This window comes from Megalopta genalis, chromosome 2 (assembly GCF_051020955.1).
Source record: "Megalopta genalis isolate 19385.01 chromosome 2, iyMegGena1_principal, whole genome shotgun sequence".
NCBI lineage: Eukaryota > Metazoa > Arthropoda > Insecta > Hymenoptera > Halictidae > Megalopta > Megalopta genalis.
In genome coordinates this window covers 30,601,340-30,626,949 of record NC_135014.1, presented here as the reverse complement: position 1 = coordinate 30,626,949, position 25,610 = coordinate 30,601,340, and the positions used below count along the sequence as shown (strand labels likewise).

At 42.0% G+C, this 25,610-nt stretch overlaps 3 protein-coding genes across 7 annotated transcripts; 2 read left to right on the top strand and 1 right to left on the bottom strand.

Moving 5' to 3' along the window:
• Positions 1-2: 2 nt before the first annotated feature.
• On the top strand, positions 3-7,529 carry Sara (Smad anchor for receptor activation). Of its 4 annotated transcripts, none has more exons than XM_076519136.1 (13): positions 3-593; positions 699-2,945; positions 3,020-3,093; positions 4,041-4,155; positions 4,536-4,727; positions 4,799-4,921; positions 4,979-5,143; positions 5,221-5,380; positions 5,444-5,859; positions 5,947-6,190; positions 6,274-6,394; positions 6,464-6,625; positions 6,711-7,529. In XM_076519136.1, the coding sequence occupies exons 1-13, from the start codon at positions 536-538 to the stop codon at positions 6,864-6,866; spliced, it is 4,233 nt and encodes a 1,410-aa protein (XP_076375251.1). In that variant the 5' UTR covers positions 3-535; the 3' UTR covers positions 6,867-7,529. The 4 variants fall into 4 exon arrangements, with proteins under 4 accessions (XP_076375251.1, XP_033343055.2, XP_076375250.1 ...); XM_033487164.2 differs by having other exon boundaries at positions 4,509-4,727; XM_076519135.1 differs by having other exon boundaries at positions 3,978-4,155.
• Positions 7,530-8,169: 640 nt separating this feature from the next.
• On the top strand, positions 8,170-12,070 carry LOC117229875 (peroxisomal N(1)-acetyl-spermine/spermidine oxidase). The gene is made up of 3 exons (XM_033486752.2): positions 8,170-8,779; positions 9,106-9,646; positions 9,734-12,070. Exons 1-3 carry the CDS (start codon positions 8,596-8,598, stop codon positions 10,572-10,574), a joined length of 1,566 nt encoding a protein of 521 aa, XP_033342643.1. The 5' UTR covers positions 8,170-8,595; the 3' UTR covers positions 10,575-12,070.
• A 139-nt stretch (positions 12,071-12,209) lies between these two features.
• On the bottom strand, positions 12,210-25,323 carry LOC117229876 (excitatory amino acid transporter 1). 2 transcript variants are annotated; one of them, XM_033486753.2, is made up of 9 exons: positions 25,070-25,323; positions 20,737-20,937; positions 19,379-19,633; positions 16,709-17,109; positions 16,437-16,631; positions 16,157-16,340; positions 14,756-15,184; positions 14,548-14,682; positions 12,210-14,470 (listed from the first exon to the last, which is right to left on the bottom strand). In XM_033486753.2, exons 3-9 carry the CDS (start codon positions 19,396-19,398, stop codon positions 14,323-14,325), a joined length of 1,512 nt encoding a protein of 503 aa, XP_033342644.1. In that variant the 5' UTR covers positions 19,399-19,633; positions 20,737-20,937; positions 25,070-25,323; the 3' UTR covers positions 12,210-14,322. The 2 variants fall into 2 exon arrangements, with proteins under 2 accessions (XP_033342644.1, XP_076375254.1); XM_076519139.1 differs by lacking the exon at positions 19,379-19,633.
• Between the last annotated feature and the right edge of the window lie 287 nt (positions 25,324-25,610).

The following is a 25,610-nucleotide window of genomic DNA, read 5'->3' as shown; positions in this document are numbered from 1 at the left end:
TTCGTCCCGTCTCTCTGGTTTCACAGAATGACAGTTCCATGGGCAAATTCTGCGCGAGCATGTATAAGGAATTATTCTACTGTCAATTAATCCACGTGACGATAAAGGATTCACGTTTGTTCCTTTGATCGTCGCGGAGCGCTCCCACGGGACGCGTGACTCGAATGAAGATTCGTGTCGTCAATGTCACGGCTGCACGCCATAGGCAAACGCAATGATACACATTACTGACCAAGGATACCTAAACGTAAAGTGATTTGTGTACGTAAGACGATTCCGTTTTCCATAGATTCGTCGTGTCTGTCAAAAATGTCGCGTTCCCTTAGCCGTTAAACCTGCTAAACCGACTGACACCGTCGTTCTACTTAACTTAAATTGCTCGAGAACAACGGCCAGCGGGAAAATCGAAAATTACGTCGTATAATTTCCTCCGATGGACATCGTTCACGGGCATTCTATTCGTTGTTTCTCAAAAGCCGGATAAACATGTTCGTTAAATGACCTTACGATCAGTGTAAGTGACGTTCACACCGCGATGGAAAAGTTTGTCGTCGATTTAGACAAGGTTTTGGACGAATTTGAATTTAACGAAGGTAAGAATACGACAATAAATTCTCCGTTGTTAACAAGTTTCCGAGTGACAGCGGTTTCACGGAATTATCGTGATAAACGATTAACACGAAAAACGTATCTTTTAGATTGCGCGGAACAAACAGCATCCGTTAATGTCGCTTCTAGCAATGCGTCGTCTTCGGCGACCAAGTGTAATATGGACTCCCCGATGCTGTATAATTATCTTTTGATGGAGCCTAGAAAAACGAACAAAGAACGCGATGTTATAATACCATTGGAAAGGCACAAGGATGTGCAACACAATGCTAGAAGCAGCTGTCCCGATGAGAAGAATATGGTTCAGGAAGATTCGAGTTACAACAAAGAAGAAACAGAAGCAGATAGTGGAAAGAACATTAATAATTTTTATATGCAAGAATGTACGAATGACAACAAGTTAGCGCAGAAACAGTCTGTCTTACCATATGACATGGAACCGCTTGTAATGATACACAATGACATATCGCAAAAGTTAACGCAGAAACAACAAAACGGTCATGGTAGTCCAAAAATTGACAATAGGTATGATAAAAAGTTGAATCAATTTAATTCAAAGCCTAGTGTTAGTAATGTCTTTAACAGTTTAAATGAATATATAAATGCACCACCTGGAAGTTCAGATTGTATTGACTCTGTATTAGAAGATGAAGAAGTACAACCCGCTATAGAACCTGAAAGTGTTCATTATGGAACCGAAGCGTCTGAATTAATTCGTGGCTCTGTTAAAGATGTTGACGAGAAAGTGAGTATAATCTATAAGCAAGTAAACGACACAAGAAGTTCAAATAGAGAAGCTTTGATTACAGTTGTCGAGAATGTTGCACCATCTACAAGCACAGAATTGCCTGCCACGCTCGACGATATAATTACAGAAGACGATACAAATAATGCTCATACAATAGGTTTTAAAGAAACTAAAAATGAAACAGTAATATCCAGCGATGTAACTGTAACTGACGATTCCAGCGAATTAAGTAATAAGGTAGAAGTCTCAAACGAAGCGACCTGTAGTCTGCATAATTTTGATTCTGTACATAAAAATGTCGATCTTATAGATAAAAACTGTACTTCAACGTTTGAAGATCAGAAATTTGAAAAGGAATTTCAAATACAACCGGACGAAAGTGAAAAGAAATTGTGCATAAATAATTCCGATTCGTCTGATAAATCTAAGAAAAACTTGATTATTCCTGTACAAGAACCGGTTAGGTTTGATAAGATTGCTGATTTATCAGAGGATGTATTGACAAAGTATTTAGCTGAATTGGAACAAGACCAGGAATTACAAGAAGAAATTGATAGACATCGAATTGGAGCAATAAACGCGGTGCAAAATCTGATACATGATCAAACGGATTCGTCACAGAATTCAAAGAATATAGAACTTTTAGATGTAACACAGAAAGAGCCGATCGATGAATTAGAAAATGTTTCAACAATTAGTCATAAGAAAGAAGAACTAGGTAAAGAATTGCATGTTAATGAAGCGGAAAAGCAAACTCAACAAAGCGACGACGGCATCAAAGAAGATAACTGCGGCAACGATGTAGATGATACAAACAGTAAAGTAAAACAGGACCAAATCAAACACGAAGATGTTCATGTAGTTTCGGCGGATGAACATATTGCCGAAGAGGATAGTAACAAAAATATTGAAGAGCTTTGTACATACAAATTAAATGCAAAGAAAGAACCATCGATCAGCGATGAAACGGACAAGCAATCGAGTAAACAAAAAGAAGGTGCTGCGCCCGATAGTCAGACCAATGAACTCAAGCTGCAAAACGATGCTTCGCCTTCGTCTGATAATCCTGATGAAAAATATTTGATAGAGCGATTATTAGATGACACAACAAAGTACTGGAACAATAGTTTGCTGAATGAAATCATGGTAAAAGCGAACACGAGCGATACCAACGATGAATCAGAGAAACCGGCGCGTCCTCAGACGTTGGATATTGTTTTATCGAATAATACGAACGACCGTCAGACTCTCGGTTCTAGTTCTGCAAACGATACATCATCGGGTCAAACGCAATCAAATGTTGATGGCCCTGCAGAAGAACAAGAACCCTCGTCAGACATCCTAGATAATTCGTTACCGGAATCCAATTCGGTTCTAGGAAAGCAACCACCGTTCTGGGTTCCTGATAGCGACGCGCCCAGTTGTATGTTCTGCGATGTAAGGTTTACGGTACTCAAAAGACGGCACCATTGTCGTGCATGTGGCAAGGTGTTATGCAACAAATGCTGTAATATGAAATACAAATTGGAATATCAAGGAAACATTGATTCTCGTGTTTGCGTTTCCTGTTATCAACTTCTTACAAAAGGTATCAACTTACTGAAAAAACATTGAATTCAAGCATTGTCGAAACATTTTTGTAGAATGAGTTTTACTTTTCAGCTGAAGCAGAACAGAGTCTTGGAGAATGGTCCCCCAGTTACTGTATGACTAACAATGACATCAATTCACCTCAGGTATGTTCCTGGCAAATTAGTGTTTATACACGGTAGAGCTGTATATCATTACCATATACTTGTACAACTTTTTACATTTTATTAGTTAAAAGGTAACGTTTAGTCAAAAGTTAGTTTTGTGTTTTATTCACTTTGCCATAGTACAGTAAATTAATACTTGATTTATTTAGATTATCTATTTCAATCATTTTTGCTTGAATGTATTTTATGAGTATTAGTTTCAAAATTTCTACTTAAGAGTTAAGAAAACAGGTCTACTCATTTATAAATTATTAATGGAAGATTGTAAGGCTTATTATTACTTTTTTTTAGTATAAGTTTATTAATCACCTATAACAACTTGTTGAATACTTCTTTCCTATTGCTTAAATATATAGTTGCAAAGCTGTACACACTACACAATCTTCTTACAGTTACAAGATAAAAAGCGATATTTAAATTGATTTAAATTGTACAGAAATTATATATTTGAATAGTCAAAGCGTTAATTGATAGTAGCATGATCGATATGTTTGCATTGTGTTTCTTGAAGAATCTAAACATTTATTTCTTTTTTGCCTTTCGTATTAATTTACAGATTACAAATATAAAGCATGTATTATTAACTGTAGTTATTATTTGTGGAAGATTACTTGCTTGCTTTATATTTTCATTGCAACAAAAGCCCAGTAAACACAGAATGTTTGTAAATGGGCCATAATCTATTAACGCTATTTTTCTTATTGTTACGGTCAGATATTTTTAAGACCTCACCGAAAAAGAATATTTCATCAAAAATAATCACTGCACAAGAACAAATATTGACCACGTTATTTGTACGATCTGTGTTTGCCGGGACAAAGAAATAAATGTGAATGTTAGGAGTATTCGACAAATGGTTATAGGGAAGACAGCCTAATCCAAATAATCCCATGGAGTACTGTTCAACTATACCACCCTTGCAACAGTTAGCTGGCGGATTGCCTCCACCTCCCACAGTTATGGTGCCTGTTGGAGTTCTTAAAAGAGAAGGTGGTACAAAAAGCCGGTCAGAAGTGTCAAAGTCTGTTATGTTCAGTGACGGTAGGTCAAATTTTAGTACACTATTATACAATATAATATTTCTATGGAAAATGAATATGCAGTTGGAGTGGATGGTTGATTTTGCATTATGTTAAACAATTAATATATAATAAGGCTATCTATAGATATACTTACATCTATTGTACATTACTGTGCTACTTTATTTTTGACACAATTTAGCCTGCATCTAACCCAGACCTCGCATTTTATTTTTATTTCAAGAGTTTAAGTTTCATCCCTTGCCCTTGACAATATTCAGTTTTATCTTTGAATTCCTGGAAACGTTAACCCGATCACTGGCCTCGATCCTTCCTGTTTTGTTTTGGTTTTATGCACCTCTAACTAAAACACAGGAATAAGGCCTGGCTGTGACCTGACAGAACTAGATATGTCCTGGGATTTGAAACCACCCTACCGAAAATCTGGACCCAAGAGAGCATCTGTACCTGGGTCATCTGTGTCGGGTGCATCTGCTAAGAGGCAAAACCTGCCGCGTCTGGACCCAAATACTGAAAGTTATGTGCCACAGGATCCAAACTTTCTTCCTCCAACCGTAACGATACATAAAGGACGTAAGTAACAATTCTCATTTAATCTACGTTATCATACAATCAATCAATCAATCAATCAATTGTCTTCGTAGAGGTAACGTACCATGCTGCAACGGACGAGGGTCAACTTTACGCAACGCTGAAAAATGAGTGCGAACCGCCTGTTATATTCGCCATCAATCGGAATCTCTATGCTTGCGTTAAAATACTAAATTGTAAGTGTACGATCTATTATGATAATGGCAATTGAAAGTAATCCAATGTTGTTGCAGTAAATTGTTGTATAAACAAAATATGTTGGAACGTAACGTCCAAAGGATTAGCTTGCGTGGGACAAGATGAAGTCATACTCCTAATTGAAACGTTACCTGACGAGATTGGGGTTCCAAAGGATCTTCTCATTTTCATTAACCAGTTGTACCTTGAAGCTATTAAAGGTTTGCACTCATACTTCATTATTAGACTGTTGTATTTGATTAAAAACCAAATGAATTGGATAATTATCTGATCGTAGGAAACACCGTTTCCGAGTTGGGATTTTCACTGTATCAGGGAGGAAATCTTTTAGGTTCTCGAGAACATTCTGGATTCCTTTTTATACGGCAAAGTTTGCAGTGTTTGCAGAAAATTGTATTGCCCCCTGCTCCCTTCTTAGTCGGTCTTCTAGTACATAGGTCTGTTTCGAGAGAATTTACAATCGTTGAAAACGTTCGCTGTTAACGTGCGAATCTTTTTAGATGGGAGACGCCATGGGCCAAAGTGTTTCCATTACGGCTTGTTCTACGACTTGGTGCCGAGTATCGTTACTATCCTTGCCCATTATTCTCTGTACGGTTCCGGGACGCTTTATACTTCGAGATAGGACACACAGTTATGAAAGTGTTGGCTGATTTTCGAAACTACGCATACACGTTGCCAGGAGTCAGAGGCTTAACGATACATCTAAGGAACAGGATGACGGACGTAATGTTTCCGAAGAACCGATACGATCAAGTGATAAAAGGCTTGAATAACTCAAATGATCACGTCCTGGCGTATGCCTCAAATTTTAGCATAGCGGCCGACTCGCACTTAGTTTGTATACAAACGAACACAGGCGATGAGAGTAGCTATCAAACACAGGCGATAAGTATCAATAATAAACCTAGAACAAGTGTGTATTTGACCGACAACGAACACAGAAAAAGATTATTACAATATATAGGGATCAGGCTGATTAGGGTTTTTCTCTTTATTCTAGTAACGGGGACTAGTTTTATTGTGATCAACGGTGCATTAAAATCGTCCATGGGACTGTCGGCTAAATCCAGTATAGTAGAAGATGGACTGATGGTAGAAATAATGCCGGAGAAAATGGAAGCTTTAAAAGCAGCTCTGAAAAATATGCAAGATTTTTCGATTGGTTGTGGTCGACAAGGTGCGCCTGAACCCGATGAGACGGTAAACATAAAGTGGGTCGAAAACGATGTACAATTTAATATAGGGTAAATATTCTTGTACCTTCGCATTACTCATTTTTCTACTATCATTGAATTTTCGGTTAGAGTTACCGAAAATTTCATTCTAGTGTAAAAAGCCCGATTGATGGACAATTGATGGACGGTATTCCATCGATTAGAGTCCATAATGGCACTGATTACAAGGGAACGACTAGATTCATTCGTTGGACAGAAGTGTTCATTATCAAGGTATTTCCAGTGACTTATTACTATTACGCAGAATGTTATTCATTTTAATCTAATCTCTTTTATTTAAAGTCTGACGACCACCCAAACGGTCTCCACGATCCCCTGGACATAAATAAATTATCTGGAAATATAGCAAAAGCAACGTCCACAGCTTTGGTAAAGTTATTGGATCTCCTAAGTGCCGCTGGTTTCACAAAACTTGGTGTAAGAACAACCATTCATCCTGACAATGTAAGTCCGTCGATTGCGTGTGAGGTGTTACTGATAATTTGATTACCGTTTCGCTTCTTGAATAATAACATTGTAATAATGCTAGGTGGGTTACGAAGCCGGTAGCGAAGGCATGAAATTGCCACCGATCTACATGAACAGTCTGGACAACGAATTAATTCAAGTTTTGCATAAGGCAGCGCAAAGCAGTCAGGATACGCATACTGTGCTTGAACTAATTTTTTATATTCTTGACGATTAATGTCGCCAGTTACTTCTGTTTTGTTAACTATTTCCAGGCAAGATATGGAAATACATAAATATACATACATATAATATAGATCGCGACATTCATACACTAGAGATGTACAGTCGAAACTTTCGTGAGGAACGTCTAGGTAGATCTCTTGAGTGGGGGAAAAATATTTTCTAACTGTATGCTATCAACATAGTGACCACAGAAACGCTTATATTATAAATTGTACTAAATCATGTCCATTAAAGATAGAAATGCTACTAATACCCAAATATAATTCACAACGCGCCGAGCGTTACGAATCGAATTCGAAGTCGGATAATCTGTTCTCCTTTAAATTGTATCAGTTCTAGATTCTTAGCTCTCGAAATCGAGATAGCGTCTATTATTATATCATCCGTTGGGAAACGCTTATAATATTCTTTTATATATTGTATATGAGTATACATTTTTCAAGCGTCGGAACTGTTTGACAAGAATTTGTTCGCGGCCAAAAACTGAAATAAGGGGAAGAAATACCGTCATTTGTTATTTACATTATGTAAATATATAATACGTTTTGTTGTTATTCATGTAATATTTGTATAATGATAGTTGAATAGTACTTTTTTGACGGAAGAAAGTATTAAAAATGTTACTAAATAAAATGGTTTTTGTTAATCCGTTGAACATTTGCATAAATTTCTAATTACGATGACAGAACTCTAATCACGTATAATGTATCTATAAATACACATACACATGCATTATTGACAACACATTTTTTGCGTTTTTCTTCGGTATAAATGAAGTAAGTTGGTTTCGGCGATTTTTTACCTTCTTTTGATTATTTCACGGTACAGACATGCTTAAAATAATTTTTTCGGTAATATTTAGTTGACAAAATAGCGGACATAACCATACAACGTCTCAAACTTGCCGCATTTTTGTACAAAGGTCCGTACAGCGCCAATTAGTAAGTGGCGAAATGCTCAAACCTCTACTCAAAATGATATCGACGAAGTAAATTACACCCGCGATATTAGCGCTTCTTACGGCGAAATCACGAAGTTCTGTTCAGCGGTAGGCGCCAATTAATTTTATAACCAAACGCTGAAACTGGTAAACAAAATTACCAAATTAATTAATTATGTTTTGCATCGTTGTCATTTGATCTTTTTATGCGATATCAATATAGTAGATTTTCCTGAACAATGTTCTGTACTTGCTTTATTTTGATATGCCTTAATTTTGCTATAATTTATGTTGTTTAACAACCCTGCATAACGCATAAAGGATAGAATTAGTTCGGGCCTCTGCCGCTATGTGATGATAGTGTTTTGTGGTTCATAATCTGTGACCCCGGTCCCGTGCATATATTTATATATGTAGCGGAGTATATCCTTTATGTATGGAAAAAATGAAATATTATTTAACAACATTGTAAACGTAGATTTTTAATGCGAATACACGCGCGCCTGAATTTTACGTGACGAATCGGCAAAAGTCATGCGGTAGAAAATGACTGATCTGATGCGCGAGTCGTGTGTGCCCTCGGTTGCGCACAAAAAATGGTAACAGTGAGCAAACTCTGATCGTGGTTCTGACCAAATACCTCCGAATGTTTTCGTTGGAAAATACAACGAAATATTGCGTAGTATTTAAAAGAAAATGGAGAAGTCCATGTGTTCGTTATTCTTCGGATAAAATTTAATGTGCTGTCCGTATTCGTTCTATCATTGACAGCTGATATGATATGATCATGGCGGAGTCCACAAAAAAGACGGAAGACGATGAAGTTAAGTGTAAAATTTTGATTATCGGAGCTGGAATGGCCGGTTTGTCGGCTGCAAATCATTTATTGAAGAACGATGAAACCGATTTTTTGATCGTAGAAGCACGAGGACGTATAGGTGGTCGTATTGTCGCATTGAAAATTGGTAAGTATCCGCTTAACCTTCTTTCGGATTTTCTTCACAAGACTTACGTTAAACGGTTTCCGGTCGAATGATTTGAATTGAAAAATCTATCGGTTACTTTAAATATATTTTCCATACTTTAAGCGATATTTGTATTGCTCCTTCATTAACGCGTGTACTAGACATATACATATATACGTAAAACGAGGTACCAAATTCGCACATCTAAACAACGTGTGTCACGCATTTGTTAAAAGATTGTCTCGATTACATTGTAAGGTAGATATCTTGCCTGTGGTTAGCAGGCTTGTTTGCGATTCATTGAGATAACATATATTTTGCTTTAGGTAACGAAAAAGTTGAATTGGGAGCAAACTGGATTCATGGAGTATTAGGAAATCCGATGTTTGAATTGGCAATGGCTAATGGACTAATAGATATTGTAAGAGTACCAAGGCCTCATAAAGTTGTAGCAGCCATGGAAGATGGTAAACAGTTGTCATTTCCGATCTTGCAAGAAATCTACGAAGCTTATATATGTTTTTTAAAACGATGCGAAGAATATTTTCTAAGTCCGTATAGCCCGCCGGACGGAATAAACAGTGTCGGTGCGCACGTGGCATTAGAAGCTGAAATTTATTTGTCATCCTTGCCCGAAGAAGACAAGAGAGTCAGGCAATTATTGTTTGATTGTTTACTTAAAAGAGAAACCTGTATTACTGGCTGTGATAGCATGGAAGATGTTGATCTCTTGGAAATGGGTTCTTACGCGGAATTGCAAGGTGGAAACATTAGTCTTCCAGATGGGTATAGCGCGATATTGGAACCAGTAGCCAAACACATACCAAAAACCAGCATTCTCATTAGACATGTTGTGACTAAAATTCGGTAAAGAAAATTCCCTATTTCTAATGATATTTATTAGGGGCACTATGCGACGAAAGTATTTTCTTACACGAGTTGCATTGATCGTAGGTGGCAGAGGAAGAAGCACATAGAGGAGGAAAATTCCAAGAACGTTAGTTATAGCGATTCGAACGACTTTATCGAAGTACAATGCGAAAATGGAAAAAGGATACTAGCAGAACATGTGATTTGTACATTGCCATTAGGAGTTCTTAAGGAAAAAGCTAACAATATATTTGAACCGCCTCTACCTAATTATAAACTCGAAGCCATAGATAGATTACTGTACGGTACGGTGGACAAAATATTTTTAGAATACGAAAGACCTTTTCTAAATCCTGGTATATCGGAAGTGATGCTTCTTTGGGACGACCGACGATTGCTGGAAGAAGAGAAGCAAGACATCAGTAAAACGTGGTTTCGAAAGATCTATTCTTTCACCAAAATTTCAGAGACATTGTTACTGGGATGGATATCGGGAAAAGCAGCCGAATATATGGAGAAATTGAGCGCCACGGAAGTAGCCGACGCGTGCACAACAATATTGAGAAAATTCCTGAACGATCCGTATGTGCCAGCCCCAAAAAACTGTATTCACACCTCGTGGTACTCGCATCCGTATGCTCGTGGTTCGTACACAGCGATGGCCATTGGCGCAAGTCAATTAGACATCAACCGTTTAGCCGAACCTATCAAGCAGGAGAACGATCCGTCGAAGATTGTTATAGCGTTTGCCGGCGAGCACACGCATTCTTCCTTTTATAGTACAGTGCATGGCGCCTACTTGACCGGCCGGACCGCTGCTCAAGCGCTGTTAGAGTCCAGGAAGAACGAGAAAAATTTGTTGAGCCTTAGCTGCGAGGATACAAACGATCTCAGCTCGTGGATACAAGGGATTTCGCTGAATTAGGAATAGGCAAAGATTCATTCGAAAACATGGAGGAAAGAAACAACTCGACACCGAGAAGAAGCTGTTCTCTACGTCAACGTTTACACATGTATCGAGCACAATTTATTACCGACGGTTACGAACAATATTTGACACACTGTCGCGAGGCGACAATTGTGATTTCTATAGGCATCCTAGTATTAAACGCGAGTTTCGCAAACTGTTTTTATTTTGTAAATATTATAGTGAATATTGTTTATATTATGTACATAACAACGCCTGTCTAAAGACTGTTAAGACTATTTGTAAACACGCATCCTGTTGATTTTAGAAAATCATTGTCGTATCTTCGATGAGAGATCGTTTGAAATCACAAAACGTTGCTTCATTTGATAAGATCACCCCAATGTCTAGTTGCAGAAGTTCTATAACAGTATACAGGGTGTGCCGCCAGAACCAAAATTTCAATAGCGTCAAAATATCATTCGGAAAAATCGCATAATTCGGTGACTTCGGTCTTGTCCACACGTTTCGAAACTTGTCAACTATTGTTTTCTCGATGCATATGGTATGTAGTGTGTATATTCTATGCAAGTAACAAAGTAAGATCCTCGGCAGTATTCGTGCGCTACGCTTCTGGCAAATCGCCCTGTTTCATTGAACGCAGTTGGATGTATTTTTTTTGTCTTATAATTATAGAAATTGATTGAGACGTTCGCGTTCTTAGTCGTGTAACGATAACGTACATTTACTGTTTTACTTACGTTCGTAAGACTATCGGTTAAGGTGATGTTGCGACAAGTTTGTCGGTCCACGCTTCACACAGCGAAAATAGAAACGAAAACAAAGAGAATCAAAGGAAAGGTATTTCTACGAAATTCCAACAAAATTCAACGACATTGTACACGCATGTGCATCTCGAGTCCACATTTATGCCAGTGGCAGAGAATATTAGAAAGATTTGCAAGAGATCCAGGAGTCATCAGTTATTATTTCTACGAGAGATTAGTGCTCTTATTCTATTCTCTTTTGCTTATATAAAGACACTTTTCTATGGAAGTATTAGAGAAAACTTGCATTTTATCTAGTCACAATGCCTCAAGCAACTTAGTTTTAAACGATTGTTATATCTGTGGTTTTTCTCAATTGTTATTCGATACCAAATCCGTTAACCGATAAGTTAGTAAATCAAACTGTGCTACTCGTTTTTGCAGACTCGTTTGTAATTTTAAGACGACAGAATAGAAAACCTCCGGACGGTACGTTTCTGTTTAAAATGTGATAGAAACATTTGCAACAACTGCTCTTTTACTATATTGTACATTTACACGAATGTAAGCTTTCTTTTTCTGCAATAACGAGATACCAAATACGTGTATGTATTTATTTTTTTGTAACTGCCACTTAACATTAATTCATGATAGCGCAAATCCGAGGAAAAACTAATTGAAACAAAAAGAAATGTTATATTATGCACAGATAATGCTACAACTGAAATAAATAATTTTCAGTAATTACCTTATGATAATTATTTCACGTTTCAAACGAACCTATACGTATACTGTACATGTCACCCAAACGATCCAACACGTAGAATAGTTTTTATCGGCTTCCGCTGTGACAGAGGTATTACTTTAGTTTCCACGTGACATACGATTTTATTTGGAAATAAGCAATGTCTTTATTGTTATATCAGTTTGTACAATTTATTGTACAAATAAATATTATACAGCATATTGTTATGCAACTATGGCATTACTTAAATACGTACAGGTACATACATAAATACTATTTATAGAATTCGATTAGAATTTGCAACTGTATATCAGTTCGCGAAATCAGCAATAGTAATATTTGATATATCGAGAAGAATCGTAGTGTATTGGCGTTAGCTTTTCTCAATTAGAAATTTCAAATATTCTGTGGTACGTTACTCCAAATAATGATCATATTTCGGTCTTGTGTAAAGATTGAATTAATAAGTTTAATTGATTCGAAGCTAAGAAAAGCTAATTCAATTCCCCAACAACTTGATTACACGAAAACTGACATAGAACTACGTAAAATTAACTATACAGTTCATATATATATATGTATATTTTTTTCATTTTCTTTTCTCTATCTTTCTCTTTTTATTCCGATACATCCTCTCCAAAGAATAATATATTAGTATTTTTAGTTATTAATTTTTCTGAACGTTCAACGTTAGATTAGAATCCCTTAAATATTAGATATGCTGTACTTTTCGATTGTTTCGATCATTTAGGTTTTAGATGAATCGGTTACGATGCAAGAAACTTGAAATGTAGTACAGTACATAGTTATCTTATGACTTAATCGACTTTCGTCCGTGTAAAGTATAGCACAATGAATAAGTTAAAAATACAAGTTTTGACTGTTCAGTTACACTCATCGCATGCACCGATATGACTGCGTAAACGAATATATGTGGTAATAAACGTTTCATAGATTCGGTGAACACTTTTCATCTAGATAGTACGTCGGTAAGGTACTATAGTAAGAGATTAAATACCATAACATCTTTGATCACTGGCACTACGGTTGCTATCAGTATTCGACAACTTCTTTTCTGCGTTTCTCAGCAAATAATGCTAACTATGGAGAATTGAACACATTCGTAACGGATTTGTATTATCGCTTTCACGATGTCGGAAAGTAGTAACAATTCATTTCACGCTTGTTCAACTATTTCATCTTCCAGCTAAACAGTAAGTTGTAATAATTATATAGTTCATATAGTAATGGAAGACAAGGCTTAATATAGCAAGTGTATGCATGTATATATGTGTGGGTGTATGTATGTATGTGTGTGTGTGCGTGTGTCTGTAATTATCGTTGGTACTAATACTGTTGCTAATTTATTGCTTAGCCGTTCAAGCTTTCGAATGAAAATGCGTCTTACGTCGCGACTTGAACAGAAAAGGTTATTCAACGTGGGCCAATGAATTTTCTATGCGTCAGCTATTGATCGGATAAATTTCTGTTGCCTCGTACGATTAGGATTCCTTAAAAATACGACCGAGAAACGGTTAAATTCGGAGGTGACTATGTAATAATTAGCAACAAATTTCGAAAGAAATTGAAACATTTGGGCAGTAACTTGGACGTTCGTGCTAATCTATCGGAACGCTTTTTAAGTGTACAGAATTTTCCTAGGGAGCTACGTCGAACAGAGACGAACAGTTCCTAACGATATTTAGATTCGATCGCGTGTTCGACAGTATCGCGGAAACAATTTCCAAGTCAGTAGAAACGGAGCCGATTTGAAAAACAACACTGACAAGATTACGTTCGACGTATTTGGCATATTTGGCACTTGGCATCGCGGTGTTCTCGGAATGCGTACCGAATGGAAATCGGTAATCACTGTGAAACTCCTAGCGTCTTCCCACATTCATTTCCGGTAGCTGGAAACGACCATTAAAACATGATCAGACCGTACGATCATTTTGTACTCTTTAACTGAACGAGATTAAATCTAAAACAAAACTAATCACGCCTGTGGAAGTATGTTGTAGCGCGAAAGGGTTGTTGTTATCGCTCGACGGCGGATCGATCTCGTCACGGCGCAGTAAAAGATTTCGTTACAAGATACGATATTGTTACCACCGTTGTTGCCATAACAGAACCATTTTGGTGTCCCGAGTTTCGTGTACGTGTTCGATAAACTTCTTTGTGCAGGAATGTGCGGTGTCGAAGACGAAAGGAACGCCTCGACGAGACAAATGATCTGTTACCGATGCTAACTTCATATGGACGTCGAGGTGTGACGATCTCCTCCGTTTTGAGACTGTGTATTGTGAGGCAGGGTGGCTAACTCGTTTTTGCTCAGGTAGTTCACTATACCTGCCCCCAGGGAATCGCCCACCACGTTCACCGTTGTTCTACAACGATCTCTGCGGATGAACAAATTAATCAAAGATCTAAGTAAACAACTTCGAATTTCCAGCAACCAGAGACCGAGTCAACTTACAGCAACCAATCGACTGCAATCACCAGGAACACATCATCTGCTGGCAGACGAACCGTGTCCAGTACCATCACCATGGTCACCAGGCCTGCCTGTGGGATTCCAGCTGCCCCGATACTTGCCGCAGTCGCTGTTATACTAAAATCGAAAAGCATCCGATCAGTGTTTATTGGATTTTCACTGGTTTGTATCTAAGACCCTCGTCTCTCACCTGACAGCCACCAATTGTCCAAAGGTGAGGCTGACTTGACGCACTTGAGCGATGAAAATCGCTGCCACAGCCTCGTAGAGAGCCGTGCCGTCCATATTGATGGTAGCGCCTATGGGCAAAACGAACCTGGTGACCCGTGGATCAACGTGATTCCGTTCTTCCAGGCAGTTGATGGCGACAGGCAGGGTGGCGGAGCTCGACGACGTGCCGAAAGCGGTGACCAGAGCTTGCGCCAGATTCGATATGTAAACGTACGGATTCCTCCTTGTGATCACAAAATACAGAATTGGCAGAACTATGAAGCCGTGTATGAACAGGCCGATCAACACGGTCAAGAAGTACATGCCCAATTGGGCAACCACCTCGTCCAGCGACTGCATCTCGGTGATTTTCGCGGCTACCAGGAACAACACGCCCACCGGCGACAACCTGGAAGACGGTGTAAATTTAACAGGAAGCGACATTGCTTTTGCAGCGAACGAAGCCAGGTACGCACGTTATCGAAGCTTCGAGATATACTTGATACTCGATACCACCCCTATTTAACACGTTGACTGCCACGCGTATTTACAACAAAATCTCCTACAGGCCACCCGTGCCGCTATAGGAAGCGTGCGCTGTTAATTCATATCTGTTTCTGTTCCTGCATGAACAGTTGGAATCTTCGCCGAGTACCGAATGGTATAACTTAAAATCTCTGCCCTTATTTTTTTTCAATAATGAAAAGAGATCGGATTGCCCGGAAGGAGAAGCATAAATAAAATTACATCGTCAGATTCTGATTTGGATACTGATAAATATAATCTTAGTGATAATGAATGTTATGAAGATACTATTGACGAGATTTTACGAGAGAATTGGTCATGGAAGAAGAAAGAAATGTCGATGATACTGAGGAAGCTACAGGTCAAATAAAAGATACGAAATGGACCGATCAGAGGCACGAGCATATCTGAAAAAACAAACAACTTTTTGTCCAAGCTGTCCTGATCAACCTCAACTTTGCAGAGAATGTTTTAATGTTATACACTGCGAATAATTTTTTTAATAAACCATCTTTATAAGAATTCAATAGTTTCATTACCTCCTGTAGAATATTTGTCGAAATATTTTCGGAAATCCTTTGTAGGTAGTCAAATCAGCGTCACCCGAATTACGGGTGACGTGGCCTGATGAGAACTTTTGCTGTCACCCGAATACGGGTGACGCGGCAGTCAACGTGTTAACGGGGTGACATTGGAACTTCGTTCATTAGATTTTGAAAGTCTCGTAATTTCAACAACTGCTACCGATCGTCTCCTGTCGAAAGGAGCGGCTAAAAACACACGCACGCACACATAACACGGATACACACGGCATGCATCGTGTTCTGCGACACGCGTTCGTCAAACGTGAATTTACCAAATGACCCAGTGAGTGATCAACATCATCGCGCCCGACAAGGACTCGAAGAAATAGAGCAGCGGTTTCCCTGTCTCCTCCATCTTGCCCAGAGTAATACCTAGAACCGTGGCAAAGACAACCAGACCCATGATGTTTGTTCCGGAGACGCTCTTCTGCACCGGCTCCCAGTCGTCCATGTTGACTGCCCGGGAGAAAAAGAACGGCGGTAGAGTACAACAGCATGATACAGTTATAGCAGAACACAATTACAGTATCGTTCGATATCATTGATCATCACCCGACGTGCTGTTCTCCGGTTTCTGCATCTCGGTTCGGTGTTGTGAAATGCAAGCCTCGACCAGATTCGGCGGGAACATGTTTCTCACGAGATCCATCAGGGTGTCGACGGTGGAAACGTTCTGCGGCGGTGCTTTCGTTTTCACGTGCGGGTTGTTTCCCACGCCTGGCTGAATGGTGATCACCAGAATGATGCCTGAAAGAGGAAGGAGAACCGAGCGGATCGATCGAATCGTGAACCGAGCGAAAACCATCCAACTTCGAACAACCGACCTAGAACAACGGCGCTGATAGTGGTCACCATGTAATATGTAACCGCTCGATAGCCGATTCTGCCGCTAAGCGAGAGGTCCAGAGACCCGATGGCCGACACCAAGCTGGAGATGATCAGCGGCAGTATCAAGCTCTTCAGCATCCTCAGGAACAGATCGCCGATGTAGTTGATGTACATGATCTCGCGCGGTTTCCATCCTTCCGTCCTCGTGGATCTCAGGATGATGCCGAGTATTACGCCGCCGACCACCCCGCCGACCGTCAGGATGGTCAAAGAGTTGTGCTGCAGGCACGAGCGAATCTTCTCCTGTCTGGTCTTCGGCCTTTTGTTCGGCTCTTGGGGGTAGTACGAGGTGCGCTCCGCGATTTTGCATTGGCTGTCGGATCCCGATAACGGCGCTCTGCAACCGTGAAACATAGAAGAATTTAGCGAAGACAACGGGTGAGATCGAGACAGACCGGAATCAGAACGATCTGCTCCTGTACCTGTTCGCTTTTATTCGCGATCGGAATCGTTTTGCATTAATCAAATTTGCATGCGAATAGGCTCTCGCGGCGTCTCCTCGCGGGCTTGCCGCGTTGCGCAACATCGTTGTTTACAACAACGTTGAGAACATCGCGCGGAATGAAAATACTCCGGCCAAAGGATAAATGTTTTCACCGACGAAAGGGTTAATTGCGACGGTTAATCCGTTAACGGTGTCAACGAGGCAACGCTTGCAACACAGCCACAATTCCGTCGGTGAAACTAATAAACTAGACACGGAGTCGCGGATTACGCGATCGTTAGCAAAAAAAAAGGAAAGAAAAAACGTAGACAACGATCGCGTCGCGTTTTCGCCGAGAAAAACGATTACTTCAGCGCGTCGGATTTTTCTTTTTTAGACCGATTGGTGCTGCTGTTTTCTGTTGTTGCAGCTGCTAGCGCGATTCAATCACGAACGTTTCTCTTTCCGTCGCGGAACGCCAGAGAAATTGGCGCATTCAGAATATCGTCAGCATAATTGGCAATTCCTATTTTCGTGTGATCGGCGGATGCGTGTGGAGGCGCGCATCAGCACACCGGTGCACCACGAACGCATCCTCCGAGCCAGGGACTTGAACGGCCGCAACGGCGGCTTTGATATCGTGTTGCACCAATTTATAAAATATTCCGCTCGGCTCTGTTCGTCTTTTCGGTTCTGTTTCTTAAAACTCGACGGACGCCCCCGTTCGCCGTTTCGAAAAATTGGAAATCGTTCTCCGAAACGTCCGATCGAGGTGACAGATCGCAGACCGAAATTTGCAAAGCTTTCGCGTCGTTTTTGCGAAAGCATACGCGTCGAAGGCTACCGCTCGCGTATGAAAGCGCGATGATTGACAATGACTTCGGCCAACTCCGTTATTACGTTCCCGCGCACGTTCCTCTTCATCTTAGCCGCTCGGTCGCGCTCGCGTTCGCCAACAACCTTCTAATCTAATCGAGTTAAATAATCGGTCGAGACGTTTGACACTGTCTCTTCGTGTCTCTGATTCAATTCGATTCGGTTCGGTTCGATTCGATTCGATTCAACCGGTGTAACAATGTTTCATCGAACAGATAACAAAGCAAAGCCGCGTCGTCGAACCGCGTCGACCGGCGACGGAATGTTCGAAAATTTCGAAGCAACTGCTGAAACATCGTTCTATCGAATAATCTTTAACCCCTCAATGCACAGTTTTTTTGAAAAAGGCCGGCCAAAAAGAATCAATTTTTTTTAATGTAAAAGAACACAATTTAGAACGTTGTCTTGGCAAGAAAATTACAAAAATACGAAAATAATCAAAATTTCTATTGCAATTTTGGATTTTGATAACATTGCAGAAAATAGTCGAATATTGTGATATTACACGCACATCGACTTTTTTTATCTGCCTTTTCGAATTCCCATTTCAGAATAAACATTATTATCAGTAAAAATATTTATTTATACTTTTAAAACATAAATAATAACAATACTAGTATTTATAATATTTATTATTATATTTATATATATATTATTATTTATATTTTAGTTTACATTATATTTTAGTAAAATATATATTGAAAAATGAGCGAATCAGAATCTGAATATGAATACGCTGTCGGAAAGCGGCTCACAAGGAAGAGATAAGTCGTAAGTTATTCGTAGAAAAAGGATATATTTTATACTCTTGAATAAGTAAGTGTTATAGCTTACAATCCCATGTAAATGATAAATATCAATAAAACGATTGTTTCTTTTTTTGCTTTCACATTGTTATTTTCAATTCTCGATTGCATTCGAGTGTGAAACATTATAGCAACATAAAGTACAACGCCGCTCGAATTATCTCTCGAGTGTGCACAGTTTGGCCAGTTTAGCGCGCTCGAGTTAACTCGAGCGTGCACGTTAAGGGGTTAATTATCAGTCTCGTTGGACAATGAACGGTATACATGTATAATAGTTGCCGGTGGTATTAATCTCCCAAAAGATGAACAAAGCCAATTGGGAACCGTTGTGCGCGACCGTGCGAACAGAAACATTTGAAATGGATCGCGGATCCATTTAGCGGATTACAGAATAACAGAGAAAACCGAATCGCTCGCGCGTTAAACCCACGAAATTTCGAGGCACGAGAGGCAAACGGCGAGCGGTACATCGAAGAAACAAGATGGTGGGTGTTACGTACAGTTCGGTGGCGACTTCCATGACGGTGCCGGATCCTCTGCTGGGCTATGCTTGCCTGGCGTAATTATCGTGTCACGACGAAAGACAACGGTCGCCCGTTCGCATAGAGTATAGAACGTCACTTCCGGTCAGCCGGAAGCGGCTGGTGCGCGTCGCGTCCCCGATGGGTGCGGGGAACGAAAACCTCCGAAACGGTCGCCCTTCCTTCTCCCCTTCGCCCCGGTTCTTCTTCCCGTTCACCGACCAGCCGAAGAAGCTGGAGCGAGAAAGTAAAAGCGCGACGATGAAGACGCGCGAAACCAGCAGGACAGAGAAGAGAGCTTCCGGTTGCGAGCCGCGACTCTCTCGGAGACCTCGGGTCGGAGGGACGCACGCTCGCCGTTTCTTCCGCTCTCCGTTAAGCTTCCGGCGTACTTCCGGCAGACTTCCGGTTTAGGTTCGCACTCTACGTCCGCTCGGTTCTACAGAGTTCTTCCCGTCGGTGTTTTTGCTCCGTTTCGGGGAGCGGCTAGCGACGCTGACCGCGGTGTCTTAGCTACTGCCAAGATCGAATGCAAACCGTTCCTTCTCCCATGTCGGAGAACCCGAACTCAGGCTCGCGCGGACACCGCACAACAACGATTGCCGACGATTGCGACGATTGCAACGATTGCGCCGATTACGAGACGAGAGGAACACCACTTGCGAACGTTTCAGCCGATCGATCCGGTGAATCGCGAGGAACAGCGGCTCGCACCGCCGGAAGCCTCCTCCAGCGTTACTGGTAGCTCACTGTTACCGACAAGAGGACTCTAGATCTCTAGCCTCTAGGGGGAGAGCGAGCGAGAGGAGAGGAGGGGGAGAGGAGCAGCAGCCAGAGGCCCGGAGGAGTTGAAGAAAAGGATCGATCGAGAGACAGCTCGGCGAACCGAACGAGACGTTCGTCGCTCGTTCGACGATAGGATAACGCTGGACAAACGCGAATCACAGCTTTCGACGGTGGTTCGACGGTGGTTTGACGGTGGTTCGTCGGTCTGCTCGGCGAGGAGAGGATGTGTGCTGATGGAGCTCTTAATCTGTGCCACCTTGGGTGGTACGATTAGCTATGGCGATCCCCCAGCGGCGATCTCTTCCTGCCGTGACGGCCTATCATCGTCAGATACGTTACAAATACGCGATGGCCGACCCACGATCCACGCGATCCACGATCCACGATCTACGATCCACGACCCCATCGGGAGCACCGGTTTATGGATCTATTGTTCGACGGTCGGCTCGATCTCTCTCTCTCTCTCTCTCTCTCTCTCGCCGTCTCTCGCCCTGCTCTCTATACGCGCTTACATGGGAGAGGATCGCCCGTGCCCTTCCTCTGATACACACCAGATCCCTTCCTTCCGACTTGAACTAAATCCCTCTTCCTCCAGCGTCCCAGCGGCGTCCAAACGGCGTCCAAGTCGCGTCCTAGAGCGTTATCCAGCACCCTTTGCTTATCCACGATGGCCTGTAACCACGGCGGACGAGATCTTGTCCTCCTTCGGTCCTATCATGCCAGGACACGTTTCCTTTCCATTGTCGTTCGATCTGAGGGGGGGAAAATCAAAATTGTAAAACCATATTTTATCAAATTGTCTGTCGGCGAGCCGATCCCAACTTTTGGGAAGGACTCGCGACCCAAGGGCCAGTTCGACGCGCGGCCATGCACGACGGCTTTCCACGGTGAGAAAATAAATGAATTAATCGGGTACGCGCGTACTCGATCGAAAGTGACGCAACTAGAGGGAGAAATGACTTTGATAATTAGTCGGGTACGTGTGTACTTGACTGAACCCCAGTCAAGCATGATACACTTCCGCGACTGCGATTAGCGGCATAGCAGCCTGTTGGCAACCCCGACACCGATGTATTTTCTTCTGCTTATTCTACTTATTCCAGCTACTATATTCATTCATCGCGAACAATTCGACTGTACGTAGAACACGGCCATCATCCATTTTGGCGGCGCCGAGGCGCGGCGTAAAGAGGGTTGCCCGCCACCTTCCGCCTCTCGCCGTTCGCCGGTTGTCCCGAATAACGCACCGCGGAAAATTTTCGAAGGCTTTCTTCCTCTCGACGCGGCTCACGGTCCTAAAAGCGACCCATTTCCTTCGCATCCAGCCGGCCCGGTTGCTCTCAGCCGTTTAACATTCGACATTCAACCCCCCTTTAGCCTTCTCAACGGCCGATTTTTACGGATCGACGATTATTTCTACGTATCCGAGTTATCCCGAGCGTCGCCGTTAAGTATCCCGGTTTTAATTAAGCTAAGGACCGGATCGAATTGCGTCACGCGACAAATTTTTTGGTTTCAACGATTCCCCGTAGCGTTGCAACAGTTCCGCTCGACTTCCCGGATTATGCCGCTAAATGGCCATTTTCTCGATCAAACGTAATTTTGTTCGGAGAACCGGCCGCGTCTTGATGACATGGTTCTTCGTTTAAACACCATCATCTGTTGCCGGATCGGTGCCGTTCCACGTGCGAACCGTGGACCAATTACCGTGCCATCATCGTTCGGCAAGCGAAACGATTCGAACGCGCGACTCTCCTCGAGCATTCGCCAAACGAAATGGTGACCGGATATTTCGCATCGATTCCGTCGAACCGATCGAACGGACCTCGCGTGGATTTTGAACGTGAACCAGTCCGCGTCCGCTCGGGCCCGAAGAGTTCGCGGCGATCTCCGGGCTGTCCCATTCTTTAATTTAATTCAGCGCATGACCCGAACGAAATCAATTACAAACTTGACCCACCTCTACCCTTCCTGCCGCCGCACCGCGGCAAATCGTACCGAACCTTACCGAACCGTACCGAACTGTACCGAACAGAACCGTACAGAACCGACGAGAAACACTTCAAAGTATTACAACTTCCTTCCTCCTCCCTTTACTGGCCGTTGCTCGCCGAAGAAACAAAACGAGCGGACGCGATGCTGTCCCTCGGCCTCGGTCCCTCCACCTCCGTTCCGCCGTTATTGTAATAATTTACGTAAGGCCGGGCCGTTCGAAAACCGTACGAACGTGTTTCCGAGTCCGAGGCCCGGTTGCGAAACAATTTATTTTGAAAATGTTGCTCCGTCACGTCCTAACGTTGTCACGGTGCCCGAGCGCGGACTCTCGTCGTCGCGTCGACGATAACCAGACGGATCCAACGGGATCGTCCTCCGAATAGATCCTGCAGCAGATCCATGAGATCAGTTATTTCGGAGACCGAGCGCGGTCGTGGACTATGAACGCTAAAAAACCGAATCAAGTGCAACAAATTCTCCTTAATCGGCGCTCAGCTTGTACACAAAAATGGACAATTTGGGTAGAGGAGGTGTGATTATAAATATTACCTTGCGGCTCGTTTTCATAGTTGTTGACAATCGGTAACCATAAAAACGAGCCGCGAGGCTTCAATAATCGTATCGCCTCTTCCCAAATTGTCCACAATCTTGTGCACAATCTTATTTGCCTGTTCGAAATCTTCAAAGTAGGCCAACGATTCGTATCGGATTTCTCGAGGCGCGACAAATTTCGTTCGCCGGAGATCCGCCGTTTCATCGTTGACCTTCGTTAACTCAAACGATCACGCGGCTACATGAAACGTTTACTTCTGTGTGTTTCTGAACCGGCTCGGCAGCATCGTTTCTCGAAGACTGAGAAGGAGAAGAAGGGAAGAGAGAACGCGCGCGAGAGAGAGAGAGAGAGAGAGAGAGAGAGAGAGAGAGAGAGAGAGAGTGTATGAGAGAGAGACCGTGGGTTAAACAATTATTCATTCACGCGAATGCTTCTAGGTTGTACATAATTAGATAACGCCGCGGATTCGTTACGCGATCATAAAGCGTCTCCATAAACGAACTTAGAACTTCGCAAGAACCGTAGCTGCCGAGCGGGCGTGCCCGCAACTCGTAGCACGTTGCAGCGAGAATTAGTGATTTTCATGGATCGTGTTTCCCGAAGACAGATTATGTACTCGGCCGACGCTAACAAAACCTACAACAAATTATTTGCAACGTGTATCGTACATCAAGCTGAAATTACACACGAGTTGGCAAAAGCTGTTCGATAAAGACAATACGAACCGTCGCGTTACAGGAAGAAAGACGGCCAAGATTCTTCGTACAAAAATAACGTAAGAATCGCTATTTCTCATCGCGGGCTATTTTCTCAAGGTAACGGATTTGAATATTGATCGAGCGTTGTCAAGCGAGCGTTCGAAGGGAGCTCGCATGGGACGCGTCTCTGTCCGTCTGCGAAACGAATCGATGATCGGGGGCAGGAGTCCGATCGATCGGGAAACGGTGTGGATCGGCCACAAAAGCCGATTCGAACAGTTCGAACAGTTTCCGCCCACGTTTCGATCCCATCATCCGCTTGTGTATCATCGACCGATTGCGTCACGCGGCCGGTTCTATAATAGTTCATTAAATTGCCGGTAATTCGTGGTCGCGGGGGTATTTTATGCAGTATAAATGAATGAGCATTACCGTGCTATACTTTCAAAGGCCAATTTACGTGTCCGCTGCGTGCCAATCGCGAAAACAAGTCGGAAGGCTCGTCGATCTCGATCGTCCGGATCGTGGAAATCAAATTTCCCGCTAATTTTCACGTACTCGCTTGTCGTTGCCTCGCCACGATCATCTCCATGTACGGGGCCCGTGGAAAAATTGAAAAAAAAAGAAAACAAGAAAATATCTTATCGTACCCGAAGTAATCGAGAGCTATTGTACGAAAATCACCTGTTAAGTCGATTAGCGAGGAAAAACAATGAACTCGTCGTTCGATTTTTACCTCTAATTTTCAAATTAGATCGAGTCAGATCTCCTCGTTTCAATATGGTTTCCGACTTTCGGCTAACGTTAATGCGCCGCGGCTAAGTCTCCCGCGTAAAAGCGAACGCCCGTCCTTCCGCACATGCGCGCCAGATCCCCGCGCAAACGTTTCGTATTTTCTCAGTGTTAAACGATTTCTCCGTCGAACGTGCTTCTTTAACCATAACAAAGCAGCGCATCGAATGCTCTACGAGTCATAGTCGGTTTTAGCGAATTTATTATTAGTTTGAATTCGATGCAGCTTGAAACCGCATTAGTCGCTCAAGTGCTCGGAGGAAACTCAAATTAAACAATTATATTTCGTTTTCCTTTGGACGCTGATTGTGTTATCCTCCATTTTCCACCTTGTTAAGAGATTTTACGGTTCGATCAACGGAAGCTTGAATTATACTGAAGTTGGCTTCAAAAATTGGGGTTAGGTTCCGATTGTTTATAACCACAAGCCACCATGGATATAGCCAGTAATTTACTTTTCCCGTTCTTTTAGAAATTCCTTCATAGAATAAATGAAAAAAATGGTTAGAACTTTCGAATAACAGCACCACTTTCGCCTTATCCAACAATCTACCTAAATCCGCATCGGCGTAGATCACGTTAATATCGGCCGATAATTGGTCGGCGCCTCCGAATGAATTACCCATGGATTCGATGGGTAATAGCAGATAATATAAATACCGTTTAAACGACAACGTGTCAACAAGTCGTTTATTGCATAATTCATGGCATGACACGACGTGCTTTTAAGACTTCAGATCAAACACTCCGACGTCGATTGTAAAGTTTATTCTGTTTGTGATCGATTCGACGTGAGACGATCGAGATATCGAAATATCGAGATAAAGTAAAATTCATCTGACTTACCTAGGGAACAGTGTTCGTTCCTTTGTTCGAAAATGGGCACTCTGTGTGCACGGTAAGCACGCACCGATTCCGGTCGAGACGAAAAGAAGACGATCGTAGGTGTTTGCCGTATAAACGAATATAGACAAACGATATAGATAAACGAATATATATGACCATAAAAATTACGCGCGGAAACGCCGAATCCACTAATTGTAGGTTGTAACACGCTTTCATGTATACCGTGCAATGACACTGCCAGTACTGTGTCACTACGAGGAATGTACAATTCGATCTAAGCATTCGAAAAGCGCGCGGGTGGTGGGGCAGAGGAATGGAGGGGAGAACCGAGTGAACGTCGTGAGCTACAAGACCCGATTGGCTGCCGCGAAGTTAACCCGCCGGGTCGACCAATCGTGGGCCGCTGCTTAAGCCGAAACTTCGATGCTTCTCGACGCATGTCGTCTGCGCAGTGGCGGTAAGTCGCAGGTGGTTCTCTCAAACACTTCAATGTTTGTCCAATTAAAAATTAAAAAACTACAGCGAAGAAACCGTACTTCAT

Coding starts and splice junctions, on each gene's coding strand:
- Sara (XM_076519134.1), top strand. CDS start 536: ATGGAAAAGTTTGTCGTCGATTTAGACAAGGTTTTGGACGAATTTGAA. Junction 4,156..4,508: donor GTCTGTTATGTTCAGTGACG/GTAGGTCAAATT, acceptor ACTAAAACACAG/GAATAAGGCCTGGCTGTGAC. Junction 5,381..5,443: donor GTCGGTCTTCTAGTACATAG/GTCTGTTTCGAG, acceptor GAATCTTTTTAG/ATGGGAGACGCCATGGGCCA.
- LOC117229875 (XM_033486752.2), top strand. CDS start 8,596: ATGATCATGGCGGAGTCCACAAAAAAGACGGAAGACGATGAAGTTAAG. Junction 8,780..9,105: donor TATTGTCGCATTGAAAATTG/GTAAGTATCCGC, acceptor ATTTTGCTTTAG/GTAACGAAAAAGTTGAATTG. Junction 9,647..9,733: donor CATGTTGTGACTAAAATTCG/GTAAAGAAAATT, acceptor CATTGATCGTAG/GTGGCAGAGGAAGAAGCACA.
- LOC117229876 (XM_033486753.2), bottom strand. CDS start 19,398: ATGGAAGTCGCCACCGAACT. Junction 16,632..16,708: donor TATCAGCGCCGTTGTTCTAG/GTCGGTTGTTCG, acceptor TTCCTCTTTCAG/GCATCATTCTGGTGATCACC. Junction 14,683..14,755: donor GGACAATTGGTGGCTGTCAG/GTGAGAGACGAG, acceptor TTTCGATTTTAG/TATAACAGCGACTGCGGCAA.